At 38.6% G+C, this 15,496-nt stretch overlaps 2 protein-coding genes across 5 annotated transcripts in view; one reads left to right on the top strand and one right to left on the bottom strand.

Annotated features, from left to right (window-relative positions):
• Positions 1–818, top strand: part of LOC148335903 (paired box protein Pax-6-like) — a 32,320-nt gene extending 31,502 nt beyond the window's left edge. The window contains exon 11 of the mRNA XM_088298157.1: positions 178–818. Within this exon, the coding sequence (XP_088154283.1) occupies positions 178–263 (86 nt within the window). The 3' untranslated portion in view covers positions 264–818. The remainder of the gene's footprint in view (positions 1–177) is intronic.
• Positions 819–6,729: 5,911 nt separating this feature from the next.
• Positions 6,730–15,496, bottom strand: part of dnajc24 (DnaJ (Hsp40) homolog, subfamily C, member 24) — a 30,699-nt gene continuing 21,932 nt past the window's right edge. For 2 of the 4 annotated variants that reach the window (XM_088298298.1, XM_088298299.1), the window contains exons 6-7: positions 14,018–14,164; positions 6,730–9,346 (exon numbers count right to left, since the gene is read on the bottom strand). In XM_088298298.1, coding sequence (XP_088154424.1) covers positions 9,155–9,346; positions 14,018–14,164 — 339 coding nt within the window. In that variant the 3' untranslated portion in view covers positions 6,730–9,154. The remainder of the gene's footprint in view (positions 9,347–14,017; positions 14,165–15,496) is intronic. The other 2 variants (XM_088298300.1, XM_088298302.1) reach the window with 2 other exon arrangements.

Here is a 15,496-nt window from a genome sequence, read left to right as displayed (position 1 = left end):
TAAAATGTGATACATTCAATTTTTCACGTATGATAGCAATCAACTTAAACTGTTTAGGAAGATATTTTTCCTCTCTGTTATTGCATGAGTTCTTGATGAAAATCCCCCATCAGTCTAACTCTCCTTGCCTCTACCTTGTATTCTAATCACAAATAATGTTATTGCCTCTTTCATTAGGTCTGATTTCTCCGGGAGTCTCAGTTCCAGTGCAAGTTCCAGGAAATGAAACAGACATGTCACAATATTGGCCACGTCTGCAGTGATGACATTTGTCGCAGCAATCGCTGAAGTCCAAGTGCACAACATTCTCACTTTATAACTCAAATGTCAAAAAGGACTTTTCATTGAGAATTACCACTCAGGATCAGATTGACTCTTGAGGCAAGTGAGACAGCGCTTAAGTATATGGCCAGAGGACTTCTACCAGGTACTGTAAACCAGTACAAGATTGGCAACAACAGATCTAAGGATGCCATATGCATCAGCTGCCATTCAAAATGACAATTTCTTTGCTAACAAAGACTCACTAAAACACTGAAGACGTGAACAGGAAAATTAACTGTCTGCTGTAAATGTGTTTAATTTGAAGAATTCATTAAAACAACCGTAACGTATGCAGAATTCTTGAAATTTAGTGGCATGCTTGGTCGGATAAGAGTGATTTTCTAATCTGATCAATCCGTTAATGCTAAGTCTTTGCAGGGGTGTGTTTGTGGGTGGCGGGTGTCAGTTGTCCAATGCTCATGTTGAAACATTGTATCAAATGCACACAGACTGAATCACAAGCTCCAATACAGCATAAATTGTGTTTTGGTATGAATCTGTTTTAATGTCCATGTGTTAAGTATTTGTCTTCTCCAGTAATTGGGGAAGATTTCCTTAATAAACTCATTTCAGGTGTGAATATTGTTTGTTTTAGAAATCTTATTCATCTTCTCACACTTTGGAATATCTTGAGCATCTTAGAACTGTCACATAAACAAACGTGACTCAAAGCTGACAAAGCAGGTAAAATCCAAAACCAAGTGAAGTTGGTGGGACTTTCTAAAGTGGTCAGAGACAGGATTGGGGCCTTTGCAATTTTGGGACAACAGACTTGATGAGAGAGATGTTGATCATATAGACTGACCTCTTGAAATCCTGTGTGGAGTTGTGGTTCTCGGATAAAATTCGAGAAGGTTTAAAGAGGCCCAAGCGTGGCACTAGGCCCAGTTTTAGCCACGCCTGAACAAAAGGCCAGCTCTATATCTCCACAATTCACTACTAAATTGTTCACAGTGTTTGCAAATGTTTTTAGGACTTTAGCACACAAGCATATTTCACGTATTTGCATTTGTGAAAATGACTTTAGAGTTTCCTTACCACCTTCAGTGTTTTTGAATAAACCATAAAAAAGAAGGTTACATACCAAATGTTCTGGCTGAATAAAATTTGAAATTATATCGACAAGAGCAAAGTGTTTATTACAAAATAATAAAAGTCAATTCTTGTTGCTGCTACAAAAAAGTAACATTTGTGACTTTTATTCAGTTAGTGTGGGTTCAATAACTGGCCTTTCTGTTGCTCTCCCTTTTCATTCTTATGAATGGAAAACTGGGGGTTACAATATGTCAGGAAGGATGTGAAGTGTAATAAACTGTCTAACAAATCAGCTAATGAAAATGTCCCTTTGGCAACTAGTTTAAATGACAATAACGTTTTGGAAGGTAAAAATGCATATAAAAAAGAAAAGAAAGAAAAATACCTGCAATATTGTTCCAATCATAAAACATCCATCAAAAGGGCAGAACACAGAGTTGTTGTTGCATGTGCATCACTCAAGATAATGAGCATCAGTAAGACACCTTTCTCCGATCTTATTTTGCAAATTACGCATTAGATTTTCAATAACTTATTCTATTTGTGGTCACAAGAGACCTGGAGCCTATCCTAGCTGACTTTGGGTGACAAGATGGGTACAGCAATGATTCAATCATCCTCATCAAAGGGCACGTCAGTCACAAATCAAAACATTGGCCACTGAGCAATTTAGTCCTCAATTCAAAAGGAAATTAGAGCACTCAACACTCAAACTACGGGAGAACAAGCAAACTGCACTCAGATAATCAGACCTGCGATTGAAACACAAAATATTATACTGCCAGAAGATTGTGATATGTTCAATTAATTTTTGCTGTTATAATAATGTGTTGACTAATTAGGTGGTGGGCCAAAAGCCGAGTTTGTGTATTTAGACGATAAATCGATAAAGTTGTGTGTGTTCTGGCAAACTGGCAGCTATGCTTGTGGTCCGATACGATGACAAAATTGTAGTTATTGTTCCAACGACACGCTTTGAAATGTGTTTTTTTTTTGTCTGCCTGTGGGATGGACAGTCAATGGTTGACTGTAGCGTTTAACTTTTAGCTAGCACAAGCGGAGTTGATGCTTTATGTCAGTTAAAGATCACACTCCACACCAAGAGTCCTAGACACATTGCGAAAATAACACTTTTGAGCATAATCACTTTCAGGAAGGTGAAATGAATCCACATTGTTAAAATTAGTTAGCTTGATTCGTAATAGTCCTGACTGTCATCATTTCTTTACAAAACTTGAAGGGATCCTCCGGATGGGATGCTCCATTTTAACCCTAACAAGTATTTCTTTTTATTCATCAAGAAAATGATATATTTCATTCTCAATTTTATCAATTTATGTGGAGAAATCAGTAAATAACTAACGACTTCCAGAACAGTTATCGAAAATGAGCAATACAGCCATGTCCTCCCTCCATGTCTTGGTGGGAGTCACGATGGGGACCCGGGACTATTTTTCCTTTCAAAACCAACGCAAACAAATTGCCAGTATTGTCAAAATGACAGGAATCAATCGGCCCCTAAATGTATGTGTACAGCTCTACTGAGGCCCACTTCAACCTCTAAAAATATCACAAAACTTAAAAGAAAATGAGGAAATGAGCAGCTTATGCGCAGTTTCTGTTATATTGGTCTGCTTTCTTAAATAAGTCACCACGATACGCAAGTACTATGCGTTCCAAGAGACTTTTGTCAGATGAATTGCTTATACGTCATTACATATATATTTAAATATATAAAGGTTAGCTTGACTTACTTTTTTTCACAAAGTCCACCTCCAAGAGGTAAGCCTTCCACCGCCTGTCTGAAAATGAGGTGCTCGATACTGATTTGAAGAGTTGAAGATTTTTTAGAGTCCATATTATTTGGTCCCAGTAAACAGTCAATTTTGAAAGTAAAATAGTAAGAGTAAATTACTTAGTTAATTTTACTCTTAAATTATACTCTGTTTACTGGGACCAAATATAGTCTTTTCAGAAGAAAATGCACTCTACTATCTACTGCGTAAACTCTCAGTCACCAACATTAGGTGACAACAGAACATGGCAAACCAAGCTATAAAACAATATGACAGTTCTTGTTTCCTTACTGCTATGATGTGAACAGGCTGAGATGGGAAAAAACACAAGCCACGCCCCAAAAATGCATCTTCCATGACTTTCACAGACAAAGATAGTTAAGCAATTTTTAATTTGCGCACGTACTGCAATGAGAAAAAATAAAAAAGTACAATAGTAGAAATGTAAACAAATAATTGTAAAAAAGAAAAAAAAAAACATGAAAGAAAACTGTTTAATCTATTTTTACTCTGGATCCCGGATTTTTTTTTCATATGACATACAAACATAGAAAAAGGTAACACCAAAGACACAAGACAATGATAATTCAGTCACCAAATAATTCAATTATCAATAATCACATGATTATCACACCCCTCATTCTTGTATATATTGAAAATCATCTACATCTTAAATTGGATTATATTTGTACTCTGTTTCAACGGCAACACAAACTATTCCATCCTTCCAACTCTTTTGCATTGTTCTTAACTTCATCTGCTCCTCATTTTGAGTTCTATCCTTAAGTTTTCATCTCCTTAGTTTTTTTGAACATCACAAGATTCAACATTTTTTTGCTTTAAATAGTAATAGTATCTGCACTAACTATAGTTCCGCACAAGATTTAAATTTTAATAGCAGCAACAAAAGTGGATTTGCGTGATTCCTGTATCTTGCCCTATGGAAAATTCACATTTCCTGTTTTTTTAGAGTCATAAGTGAATTTGTGTAATTATGACCCAAGACCTCTCAAAATGTAAGACATATAGACGGATTGAACAGTGAACAAAATGCGGAGTGTTTAAGATCCAGGGCCTGATTAGCTTTATTTAAAACTGCAGTGCTTCGAGAAACTTTGATTTGAACATGCTTAATGAGTGATAGAATGGTGGGAAAAAAACATGTCATTGCCCCATAGATGAGAATGATCTATGACTAACTAGCAGTGAATCCTGTGATGATTGTTGGTGTCTTAATTTCCCCCTCGTTTCAATACACTAAAACAGGCACCGCATAGCGACCTGTTTCTTAGAACCTCACCTTGGCAGCAAACCCTAAACTGTAAAAAAAAAAAAAAAAAAAGCTAAAACAAAAACAAAGATGTAGCTGGTTCCACGTACATTTCAATTCGGTCAGGCTCTGAGTTCTGCGGACTTGGAGCCCAGAGTTCACAGCAAACATGCTGAAGCAGCATTTAGTTGTTATGATGCAACAAATGGAATCAGATTCCAACAGAAATGTTATCATCCCCATGTATAAATGCTTTTAATTATAGGTTCAAAATTTAGTTTTGTTTTTATTCCACCATGCCACTGCCACAGAGCCACTAGCCCCCAACAGAGAGGTGCCAAGTCCAACAATGGCCCCAAGGCCAGCTGGCAGGCCCATCCACCTCATGGGAAGAGAAAGGAAACTGCAGCAGGGCATGACGGGCAGAGGAAAGAAGAGGAGGAGGTCCCCAGAAATGACAGCTCTCTTCCCCCAGGTTGAGGCCGACTTGCATCCCCCCTGCACCCCTCACTCCCTGGAACTCCAACACTGGGGTGCAAGAGGAGGCCACCCACGTGTCACCACCCCCCAAGGAGAGGGGGACTAACCCATCGCAAAGTGCAAACCTTCATAGTTACAGAACATTGCTCATTTCAATCAGCACCAGACTACTTATGGTAGTTCTTAAATAACCACATCCTCCAAATGACAGAATTTTATAAAGAAAATTTTGAAACACGCCAATGGTAATATGCCTTTTATTTTGTCAGATCTTTTTCAGTGCTTGCATGCCCACAATAAAATGAGAAATGGTAATGAAAACTTCTTTAGCAAGGCATTGAATACTTAGGTAATGGAAAGTAATTGAATGACTTGAATTGTTGAAACGGTTAAAAAAAAAAGAATAAGTTGTCAAACAGGCATCTCATCTCACACGTGCTGCTTTTATCTACAAACAGTTTGAATTCTAATTAAAAATGATCATTAGGTTGACAATTTACATTCTAATTAAAAACATTTGCATGTTAATCATCTTTGGATGGATTTGTGACAGGAAGGCACCTTGTGGTTTTCGCAGACAAATAAGAAGGAAAGCCAGAGAATGAACTGAGCGAAAAAGCCAAACTGAGGAAATAAAACAGAGCAGATGGGAATTAGATTAATTTTATTCACTTTGACATCTCTATTTCACCTCAAAGGGGTACTTTCTTATCAACATCTGTGCATCCAAACATCAATAAAATACTGCAGCGACTGTCCCACAAACCTATTGATAGCGAATGCTTGTCAACTCTCTATAGAGGATGATTTCATCAATCAAAGCATGTTTTCACTCTGCACACCCGCCTTGCTTGGCACCAAAATAACACATTGTTGAACTTGACTCTTAACCAAATCTAAAAGTGTTTGCTGCAGCATATTAAACATATTAAATTCACATGGTGTACAGTGGCTATATATATATATATATATATATATATATATATATATATATATACATTATATATATATATATTATATATATATACATATATATATATATATATATATATATATAAATATTAGGGCTGTCAAAATTAAAGCGTTAACTCAGGTGATTAATCCAAATTTTTTAACTCAGTTAACTCAGTTTGATTTACTTATAAATATAAATAATAATATAAATAATTTGCATACTTTGCAAATATTGGGCCATATTAGCTGTGCATCTTTAGCACGTCTCAGAACAAAACACTGTGTTCAAGTTACCAGTGGGCCTTGCAAACCAACACTGCTGGAGTGTGGCGCAGTTGTGAGAAATGTTTAGAAGAAAAATGGCTGTAAAGATGTCTCCATTTAGATCGTATTCAAGAATCAAAGAAAGCTATTAGAACAGTCTTTGAATTAAATATACTTCATATTGGGTGATTTTGCATCAATTCCAATATATTATTCAAGTAAATATCTGTTACAAGCTTACAAGCTTCGCAAAAAATAGTAGTTGAAAAATGTGATTAATCGCAATTAATCATGGAATTGATTAATTAGTTAAAAATTAATAACTTGACAGCACTAATATATGTATATATAGCAGCAACAAAAGTATATATATATATATATATATATATATATGTATTTATTTATTTTTTTCATTGTATTAATGAAATTGGAAGCATGTCCCACAAATGTATGTATATCTGACTGCAATCTAGAGACTAAGGGTGGAAAATTCTCCTCATATAAAGATCTATAACGTTTTGTCACTTGTATGTAAGTTGGTCCTGGGCGATGTTGAATGGTTGATTTTGTAGCCAAGAGAGGTTGATTACATTAACAAGCAAAAGCTCACTCATGGTCAAATTTATTTGATACCCAGCGAACAAACCAGACATTTGTTTTTTTTATTAAGAGCCGCAGTGATGGTAGTTTTTGGTTGCATAATATAGGGCAGCACATCATCTGCATATATCGTCATTTTATTTGTCGTGGTCTCTGTGTCAATGCCTAAAATGAGTGGGTCTGACCGGATACTTCAGCAAGCGGCTCTATTGCTAGAGCAAAAATCAGGAGGAACAGGGGGCAACTCTGTCTTGTTCCCCGATGTAAATTAAAATACGGGGGCAGTATTTGGGTTGCGAGACATTGGATTGGCATACAGAAATGTAATCATTCAGATAAAATTATGACCAAGTTTATATCTGTGGGGCGGCATGGTGCCCGACTGGTTAGCACGATGGCCTCAAAATACGGGGGTCGTGGGTTCGATTCCAGCTCTGGCCTTCCTGTGTGGAGTTTGCATGTTCTCCCCTTGCCTGCGTGGGTTTGCTCCAGGTAATCCGTTTTCCTCCCACATTCCAAAAATATACATGGCAGGTTGATTGGACACTCTAAATTGCCCCTAGGTATGAGTGTGAGCGCGGATGGTTGCTGGTCTCTGTGTGCCCTGCGATTGGCAGGACACCAATTCAGGGTGTACCCCGCCGACTGCCGGAAGACAGCTGGGATAGGCTCCAGCACCCCCCGCGACCCAAGTCGCACGGGGAGAACATGCCAATCCCACGACCTTTGCACTGTGAGGCCATCATGCTAACCACCATAACGCCCCTATATATATATATATATATATATATATATATATATATATATATATTAGGGGTGGGACAAGACGGGGAACTCGCGATTCGATACTGTGACGATATGTGGCCCACGATAACGATAATATCACAATACACAATGTCTACGATATTCAATATATTGTTAGAAATTTCTTCAACGATATATCACGAGATATGTGACTGAAAAAGAAAAAAAAATGCCCATTAAAATGAAAACATCTGTAATTATGCATTTATTCAATGCCAATACGTGTCTTAACACTGTTTCTACGGCTGGACAAATTAAAGTGCATGACATTTATAACAGGTCCCTGTACAGCTGAACACATTAAAGTGCACAAACATTAATAACATGTTTTATGTAAACCAAGACATTGCACTGCTTTCTGAACCTGAAATGTCAGTATCAACTGTCATTAAAGTGCTTTACGTTAACCCGCCTAGTGGAAACATCAAGGCATATTCTTCTTGAGGAACACTAACTGATCAACATGCTCAGACGTAAGAGCACACCAAAGGGAAACTTTGCTTTAAAGCAGTACTGATTGTCCGCTGTCTTGGTTCACCTTTTTTATCACCTGCGAGTAGTTCATCGTGATAGTGAACGAGGTGGCTTTGCAGATTCGTAGTGTTGATGTTATATTTTACCTTTGCAAAGCAGTTCTTGCAGATTGTATACTCTTTATCCAGTGTTATCCCATCACCTGTCTCGTAAAAAGCTGAAGCGTCTCAACACTTTTGAGTGGAAACTCGCCGGTGGGTCTCTGATTTGTTTTTCTGGGTTTTCCGCCATTCTTGCATTAGTTCTTCTTCGATGGTAAATTCTTCACACTCTTCACCGGCCGCTGATTCCGGCAAGTTTAGAACCGTTTGCGGCATTAGCGCCCCCACAGACAGGACAGGAGAGATTAAATACGGACGGTGATGACGAGGTAAATCATTTATGTGTGTTGTTTTAAAATATCGATACTTGCCGCTATTGCGACAGAGTTAGCAACAATTTATTGCAATATAGATTTTTTCCCACTCCTAATATATATATATATATATATATATATATATATATATATATATGGTGTAGTGGTACACTCGCCCGAGTTGTGTGCGGGCAGCGTGGGTTCAGTTCCCACTCAATGACGGTGTCTATGTCTGCCCTGTGACTGGCTGGCGACCACTTCAGGGTGTAGTGCGCCTTTCGCCCGTAGTCAGCTGGGATAGGCTCCAGCAAGTCAAGTCAAGTCAATTTTATTTGTATAGCCCTTAATCACAGACAGTCTCAAAGGGCTTTACATAACCACAATCGACATCCCCGATCTTAACCCCCAGGAGGGCAAGGAAAAACTCAAAAAACCTCATTAGGGGAAAAGTGAGAAACCTTGAGAAGGGACCACAGATGGGGGAATCCCCCTTCCAGGATGACCAGGCTGCAATGGATGCCAACTGGGCAACATTTGACACATACAATGATGCTATGCAATAATAGATGAGATAATTTGTGAGTTAAATGAATGAAGTGCTGCAGGAAGAGTACTTCAGTGGAGTGGGTCCTCATGCAGGGCCGTAATATCCATGGCAGCATATCCGAGGATGAGCCTTCGATCTTGTACCGGTCAGTTGGTGTAAATTCAGAACAGCCACTTCCTAATGAATCACCATCACCTAATTCCCAAGTCGGGGAATTGGGAACAGAAAAGAAAGAACAGAAATAGTAAACAGGCCAACCAGTAGTTCAACGAAGTGCTGAAATATAAGGAAATCAGAAGAGGCGCTGCATGAAGACGACTTCGGCAGAGCAGGTCCCTTCCCGGTTCGTCAGTGCCGTAATCTCCAAAGCATGTCCCCATCACCTAATTCCCAAGCAGGGGAAGAGGGGGCAGAAAAGAGAAGAAGCGTCAGTAAACAGGACAACAAAGAATTAAATTAAATGCAAAAGTATATAAATAAATTGATCAAATGTCGCGCTGCAGGAAGACGACATCACTGGAACCGGTGCATGCCCAGTTGGTCAATGCCTTAAACTTCATAGTGGGTCACCGTCACCTTATCCCCCAGCCGGGGGAAAAGGGGGCAGAAAAGAAAAGAAAAGAGAAAAAAAAGTGGCAGTAAACAGGCCAACAAATATTTCAGCTAAATGCACAAGAGTATAAATGCGTCTTTAATAGTGTTTTGAACATTTCTACTGAGGTGGCACCTCTAATATCTGAGGGTAGTGCATTCCAAAGCATTGGTGCCCGAATAGAGAACGCTCTAGAACCTGCGGACTTCTTTTTGGCTCGCGGGATCACTAAAAGACCAGCATTTTGTGAGCGAAGGTTTCGGGACGGAACATATGGTACCACGAGGTCAACGAGATAAGAAGGTGCTAAGCCGTGCAATATTTTAAAAGTAAGTAGCAGAACTTTAAAATCACATCTCAAGTGGACCGGAAGCCAATGCAAATTGGCCAATATCGGGGTAATATGATCAAACTTTCTCGTCTTAGTTAAGAGTCTAGCTGCTGCATTTTAAACTAACTGCAGACTTTTAATACTAGACATGGGGAGACCCGAGAGCAAAGCGTTACAATAGTCGAGGCGAGACGTAACAAACGCATGGATTAAGATTTCCGCGTCACACGTTGATAGAATTGGGCACATTTTAGCAATGTTACGCAGATGAAAAAACGCAGTTTGAGTAATATTTTTAATGTGCATTTGAAATGACATAGTTGCGTCAAATATAACACCGAGATTTTTTGTTGAATCCTTTTGGGTAATATTACATTTATCGATATTCAGAGTGGTGTCTTTGAAAAGGTACCGATGACGCGCTGGTCCAATGATGAGCATCTCGGTTTTATCTGAGTTAAGACGCAAAAAATTGAAAGACATCCATTGTTTAATTTCGGCAAGGCATGCCTCTAATTTATAGCAGTCGCGCGGATTCGTTATATCCAACGGCATGTATAATTGCGTATCATCAGCATAACAGTGAAAACTAATGTTATATTTCCGTATAATATCACCAAGCGGTAGCATATAGATGCTAAACAATAGAGGTCCAAGTACCGATCCCTGCGGAACTCCACATGTGATCTTACAAAGATCCGAAGTCGTATTGCCATGAATTACACGGTGCGTCCTCTCCGACAGATACGAATTAAACCAAGAAAGCGCTGAACCTGAAATGCCAACACACGTTTCAAAGCGTTTTAATAATATGTTATGATCAACGGTATCAAAAGCGGCACTAAGATCGAGTAAGAGTAATATTGATGAGGTGTCGGCGTCCATAGCTATGAGAAGATCATTAGTAACTTTAGCAAGGGCCGTCTCAGTAGAGTGGTCGGCTCTAAAACCCGATTGGAAAGGTTCAAATTGATTATTAGCAGTCATATATTCATTAAGTTGTTGCGCTACGACTTTTTCAAGAATTTTTGCAATAAACGGAAGATTTGAAACCGGCCTATAGTTGTTGAGACTCTCGTGGTCAAGGTTTGGTTGCTTAAGTAATGGTCGGATAACGGCGGCGAAAAAAAAAAGTACAAAATGAGTTCTTGCACTTAATGTCAGTTTCTTGTTCAGCAGTTTTGTGCCATTCCTTATTGGTATTTTTTCTGCAAGAGACCCTTTTGCACCAGAGAAAAAAAACATGACAGTGTATATTTATTCTAAAAAAAGAACTATATTAAGACTACATATTTTGCATGGATGCACATACTTTATCAATGTTTAAAGCAACATTTTGTCATACATCTGGTTAGGAAGTGCAAGCTCCTATGTGGCCCGCCAGTCGCATAGATGAAATATTATAGCCGTCTCAAGCATTTATGTTGCACACCTTGTTTTAAGTAAAATGCCTCATTCAGCAGCTACTAAGATTACTTCACTTTCTCAAGATGAAAACAAACAAACAAACAATGAGACATTTAACTGTCTAACAGGGTGATAACTAAATGACCAATCCTTCCAAGTTTTGATGTCAAACAGAGAATTGTAAAGGTCCATGCCCTCTGCCTTTGAGGCTTTTCCTCAAACAATTGAAGGGTAGTTCTGCTCGGCACTTCAAACGCAGAGGTCAGACTGGCCCACGTATCAAACACAGAAGCGGGACCGGGCCACACACCACAAAAGAAGGTTTGCTGGGCCACACACTCGACAAATTCAATTTGAGACTAGCCCTCCTATTGCCGCTGAGGCAAACAACACACAGCCAGGCAGACTTACATCACCTCTGGCAGCTCAAGTGCTCCTTCTCTTTGTGGCCTTCCTCCTTTTCTTACTTTCTACAGTGGCCAATCTTCTTACACCACAAAAGAATGGAGGATCCCTTTTGGCCACAATGCTGTGCTGCAACAGCATGGACAATCCTGTCCTGCGACAAAGCACGACATTCTCTGCTGCTCAGCTTCAATTAGCTGTGCTCTGATACATCTCAATGCAGCTTCAGTACAATTTAAATATGACTAAAAACATTTCAATTCAACCTCAGTGCTCTTCAATGCAGCTTCAATACTCAGTCCCTACATTTTAATACGGCTCACTTCATCTCAATGCAGCTGGAGTAGATCTAAATGCTGCCTCAGAGCGGGCTCTGAGGGCATTCAGCACATCAGATTCACTACCTGTAGCCCCCAGTGTGTTGATTGTTTGTTACCACTGTGAATCGGTGACAGACAGAATAGAGAAAATTCCAATAGGTATGCTCAGTCAAGAGTTCAGCTTGACTCATAACGACAGGGGTTAATACTGACTTAACAAACTGAATGGCTGTCAGCACAAGATAGCTGGATGATATTGGCTGGATTTTGAATTTGCATTTAGCATACACCATGGGTGCGAGTGTTTCCTGTCCTCTCCAGAACATCGAATAGAGGAATGAAAAACACGAAGGGAGAAGATTTAAACTAACTATGGGGTTATTGTTAGATTTTGATGCGCTTTTTGCATGATATTACTTTCCACATCTGTGTATTAACACAAAGTAATATATTTTTTCACCATAGTTAATGACTCAAAATTAATTGCATTATCAAACAACCAAGATTTTTGCTAACTCAACACAAAAGATGTTTGGAAAACTCAAGTGGAACGGCTTTTCCAAATGGTAAATGGATAATTTCTTGTCTGAAATCCAACTGATTGAAATATTGAATTTATGTGTGTAAAGTCCCACTAGAAATAACCAAAGTATAGAGTATAAGATCCGGCTCATTCGTTTAAGATTAAAAAACAAAAAAAACCACAATGACTTTGAAAATGAAAGAAATATCCGTGTAAATTTTCAGTAATTCAAAATTATGGACATTTAAAAAAAAATGTTTTTGCTGTTCCCCTGTCAGTGTTTTTTGTTTCATTATTATTATTTTTTTTATTCGTGTTCATCTTTGAGTACAAGCCAGTACGGAATAAATAATACCTCTGTCGTAATCCCAGCATGCAAGCTGTATCTTGCTGATATTGGAGAGTGAAGTTATTGTACAAGGAGACCAACACAGCAAATTGAATCACCAAATCGCATTTCAAAATACTCTCCTTTAAACTGTAATACACATTGTTTGAGTTATCTTAAATCTTGAACAGGGTATACATTTGATGATGTTACTGATGCCTAGCATTGAAAATTGTCACAGAATCTTTGTGCAATAGTGTGAACTATGGTTACTGTGACTGTCCTGTGCCTGGGCCAAAGTTAAGGCAAGCATTTATGCAACATTGATGTAATTTCATCTTCTGATAATTCTTTCTGGTTATTCCAAATTTCAAAGAAATACACATGTACATAACATTTTAAATGACATTGTATAGCTGAGACAGTGTATGCTCCACAGCCTCTGAATTAATTCCTTGACCACCAATGACAACAAATGTACCAAACTTATGTTATTTGTTTTCTATTCGGAGTTTATTTGTTTCCTACTTCCTAATGCAACCTGCAAGTGATGTCTATAATTCACGATTGTTCTTAAGATAGGAGGGCAACGAGACCAAAGATGGTTATTTTGAATTATGATTAATGATACAGGGTCTTCAGGCTATGCAGGGCACGCATGAAAGAGTATTATTGAGACACTTGGTCATTTGAGACCTTCTGACAGCCTTTTTCTTCAGACGTCAGTCCTTTGAGTATCGGTGCGGGCTGGACGTCTTCATCAGCGATCTGAGTCAAGCTGGCTTTTGAACTGAGCTCAATAGAGCGAAAGCCTCTTACTGGACGTCTCTCACCACTAAAGCCTGTTAAGATTAACCTCAGTCAGTACAACAGTTCTTTCTGGCCACACCACGCTCTTCATACAGTTGTTTATTGTCCTTTTGCATGCATCCAGAGAAAAGGCCAAGCCTCTGTGCTTTCATGGGCGCTTGTGAGGAACCTGATTGAGAGAATGTAGCTGCAAATGGGTCTCACAGCATCTTGAACTCTTCTGAATGCTCTTTAGAGTGTTCAGAGATAACCATACTAACAGACTTCAGGAAAAACATTACTAATTAGGAAACAACACGTGCAAACTCGGGTCACTGATGGTGTAGTGGTACACTCGCCTGAGTTGTGTGCAGGCAGCGTGGGTTGAGTTCCCACTCAGTGACGGTGTCTATGTCTACCCTATGACTGGCTGGCGACCAGTTCAGGGTGTGGTGTGCCTTTCGCCCGTCGTCAGCTGGGATAGGCTCCAGTACAATCCTGCGGCCCTGTACAGGTTAAGCGGTGGGGATAATGACAAGACACACATGACATGACATGTGTAAACTAATTTATATATAGGTACTGTTTGTGAAAAAGAAGTGCCTCAAAGCTTGAAGGGCAACTTGTAAGATGGAGGGGGGCACAATTTATCATCAGTGTTTCTGGGGAGCCCCATAGAAGCAAGTATCCTAACCAGATATATGATGGAAATGCCACTTTAAATATGGACAAAGTCTGAGCATATAGTATGTTTGATGTACAATGTACATCACAGTATCTTAATATAATTAATGTCAATGCGTGTATAAATGATGCAACCTGCATTTTCACAATCGAAAAACAACCATATACTGTGGGTTTTTTTCCCTGGTGATGGGATCATGTGCATAAAAAAATAATTACAATTCAAGGATGGCACAAAACTGCTAAACAGCAAACCAAAATTAAGTGCAAGAACTCATTTTGTATTTTTTTTTCCACAAAATTCAACTCACTCAAAATGAACATTTATTCTCATATTGTATAGTATAGAGCAGCATCAAATCTGGAGCAAGCCCAAATAAACAATGTCTGCCATCTAGTGGTAAATGGTGATATTACAACTCAAAATATTTTAGAGGAAATTGGTTTATAAATCCAATCTTCTTTTTTTTTTTTATTATTAATAAATCTAGGGGCCACTTAGAGTGTGGGCGCCGGGTACATGCAGCCACGCGCTGCCAGTTGACAATCCCAGATTTTGAGTTCTGAACTTGGTTCCACATAAGCAGCAATGAATTTGTTGGAAATAAACATACACTATAGTCTGCTTGTATGGAAATGAATAGCATATTTTTAACTTCATAAAGAAACGTCAGTGGCAATTTTTTATTAACCTTTACTATGTACATTTTTTAGTGAATTTAGATTTATTTATTATATTTCAGTGTGTGACAACGGGCTATTCTAAATTCCAATTTAAATGTTTTCAGTTTATTTTTGTAGTGGGGTGGGTGGGGATTGTAATATTTTATGACACATACATATCTCTCCATCTAGTTTATAACCTTCCATCACTGTATGAGGCCTTTAGTGTAATTGTGGCAGATTACAGACTGTGTGTGTGTGTGAGTTAGCGTGGGGGAACGGGTTCCTTAGTTTGTCTGTGTGTGCTCATGTGTTGGAGGAGGAGGGGAGGGGGTTGTTGTGTGCATGTGTTGAGGGAAGACTTTGCCTGTGTTTGTTTGAACCGTATGTTTGCATCAACCCGTATTTTCAAAAATATTTTATTATTTTGATCTTGATCATCAAGAATTGAGTTCATTTATGCTCATAATTCAAGGAGATGAAGAAGAAAC

Source organism: Idiotropiscis lumnitzeri, chromosome 6 (genome assembly GCF_059441095.1).
Source record: "Idiotropiscis lumnitzeri isolate Australia: NSW breed Sydney's pygmy pipehorse chromosome 6, RoL_Ilum_1.0, whole genome shotgun sequence".
NCBI lineage: Eukaryota > Metazoa > Chordata > Actinopteri > Syngnathiformes > Syngnathidae > Idiotropiscis > Idiotropiscis lumnitzeri.
Note: the sequence above shows the minus strand (reverse complement) of the source record. Positions and strands in the feature narration are given on the sequence as shown.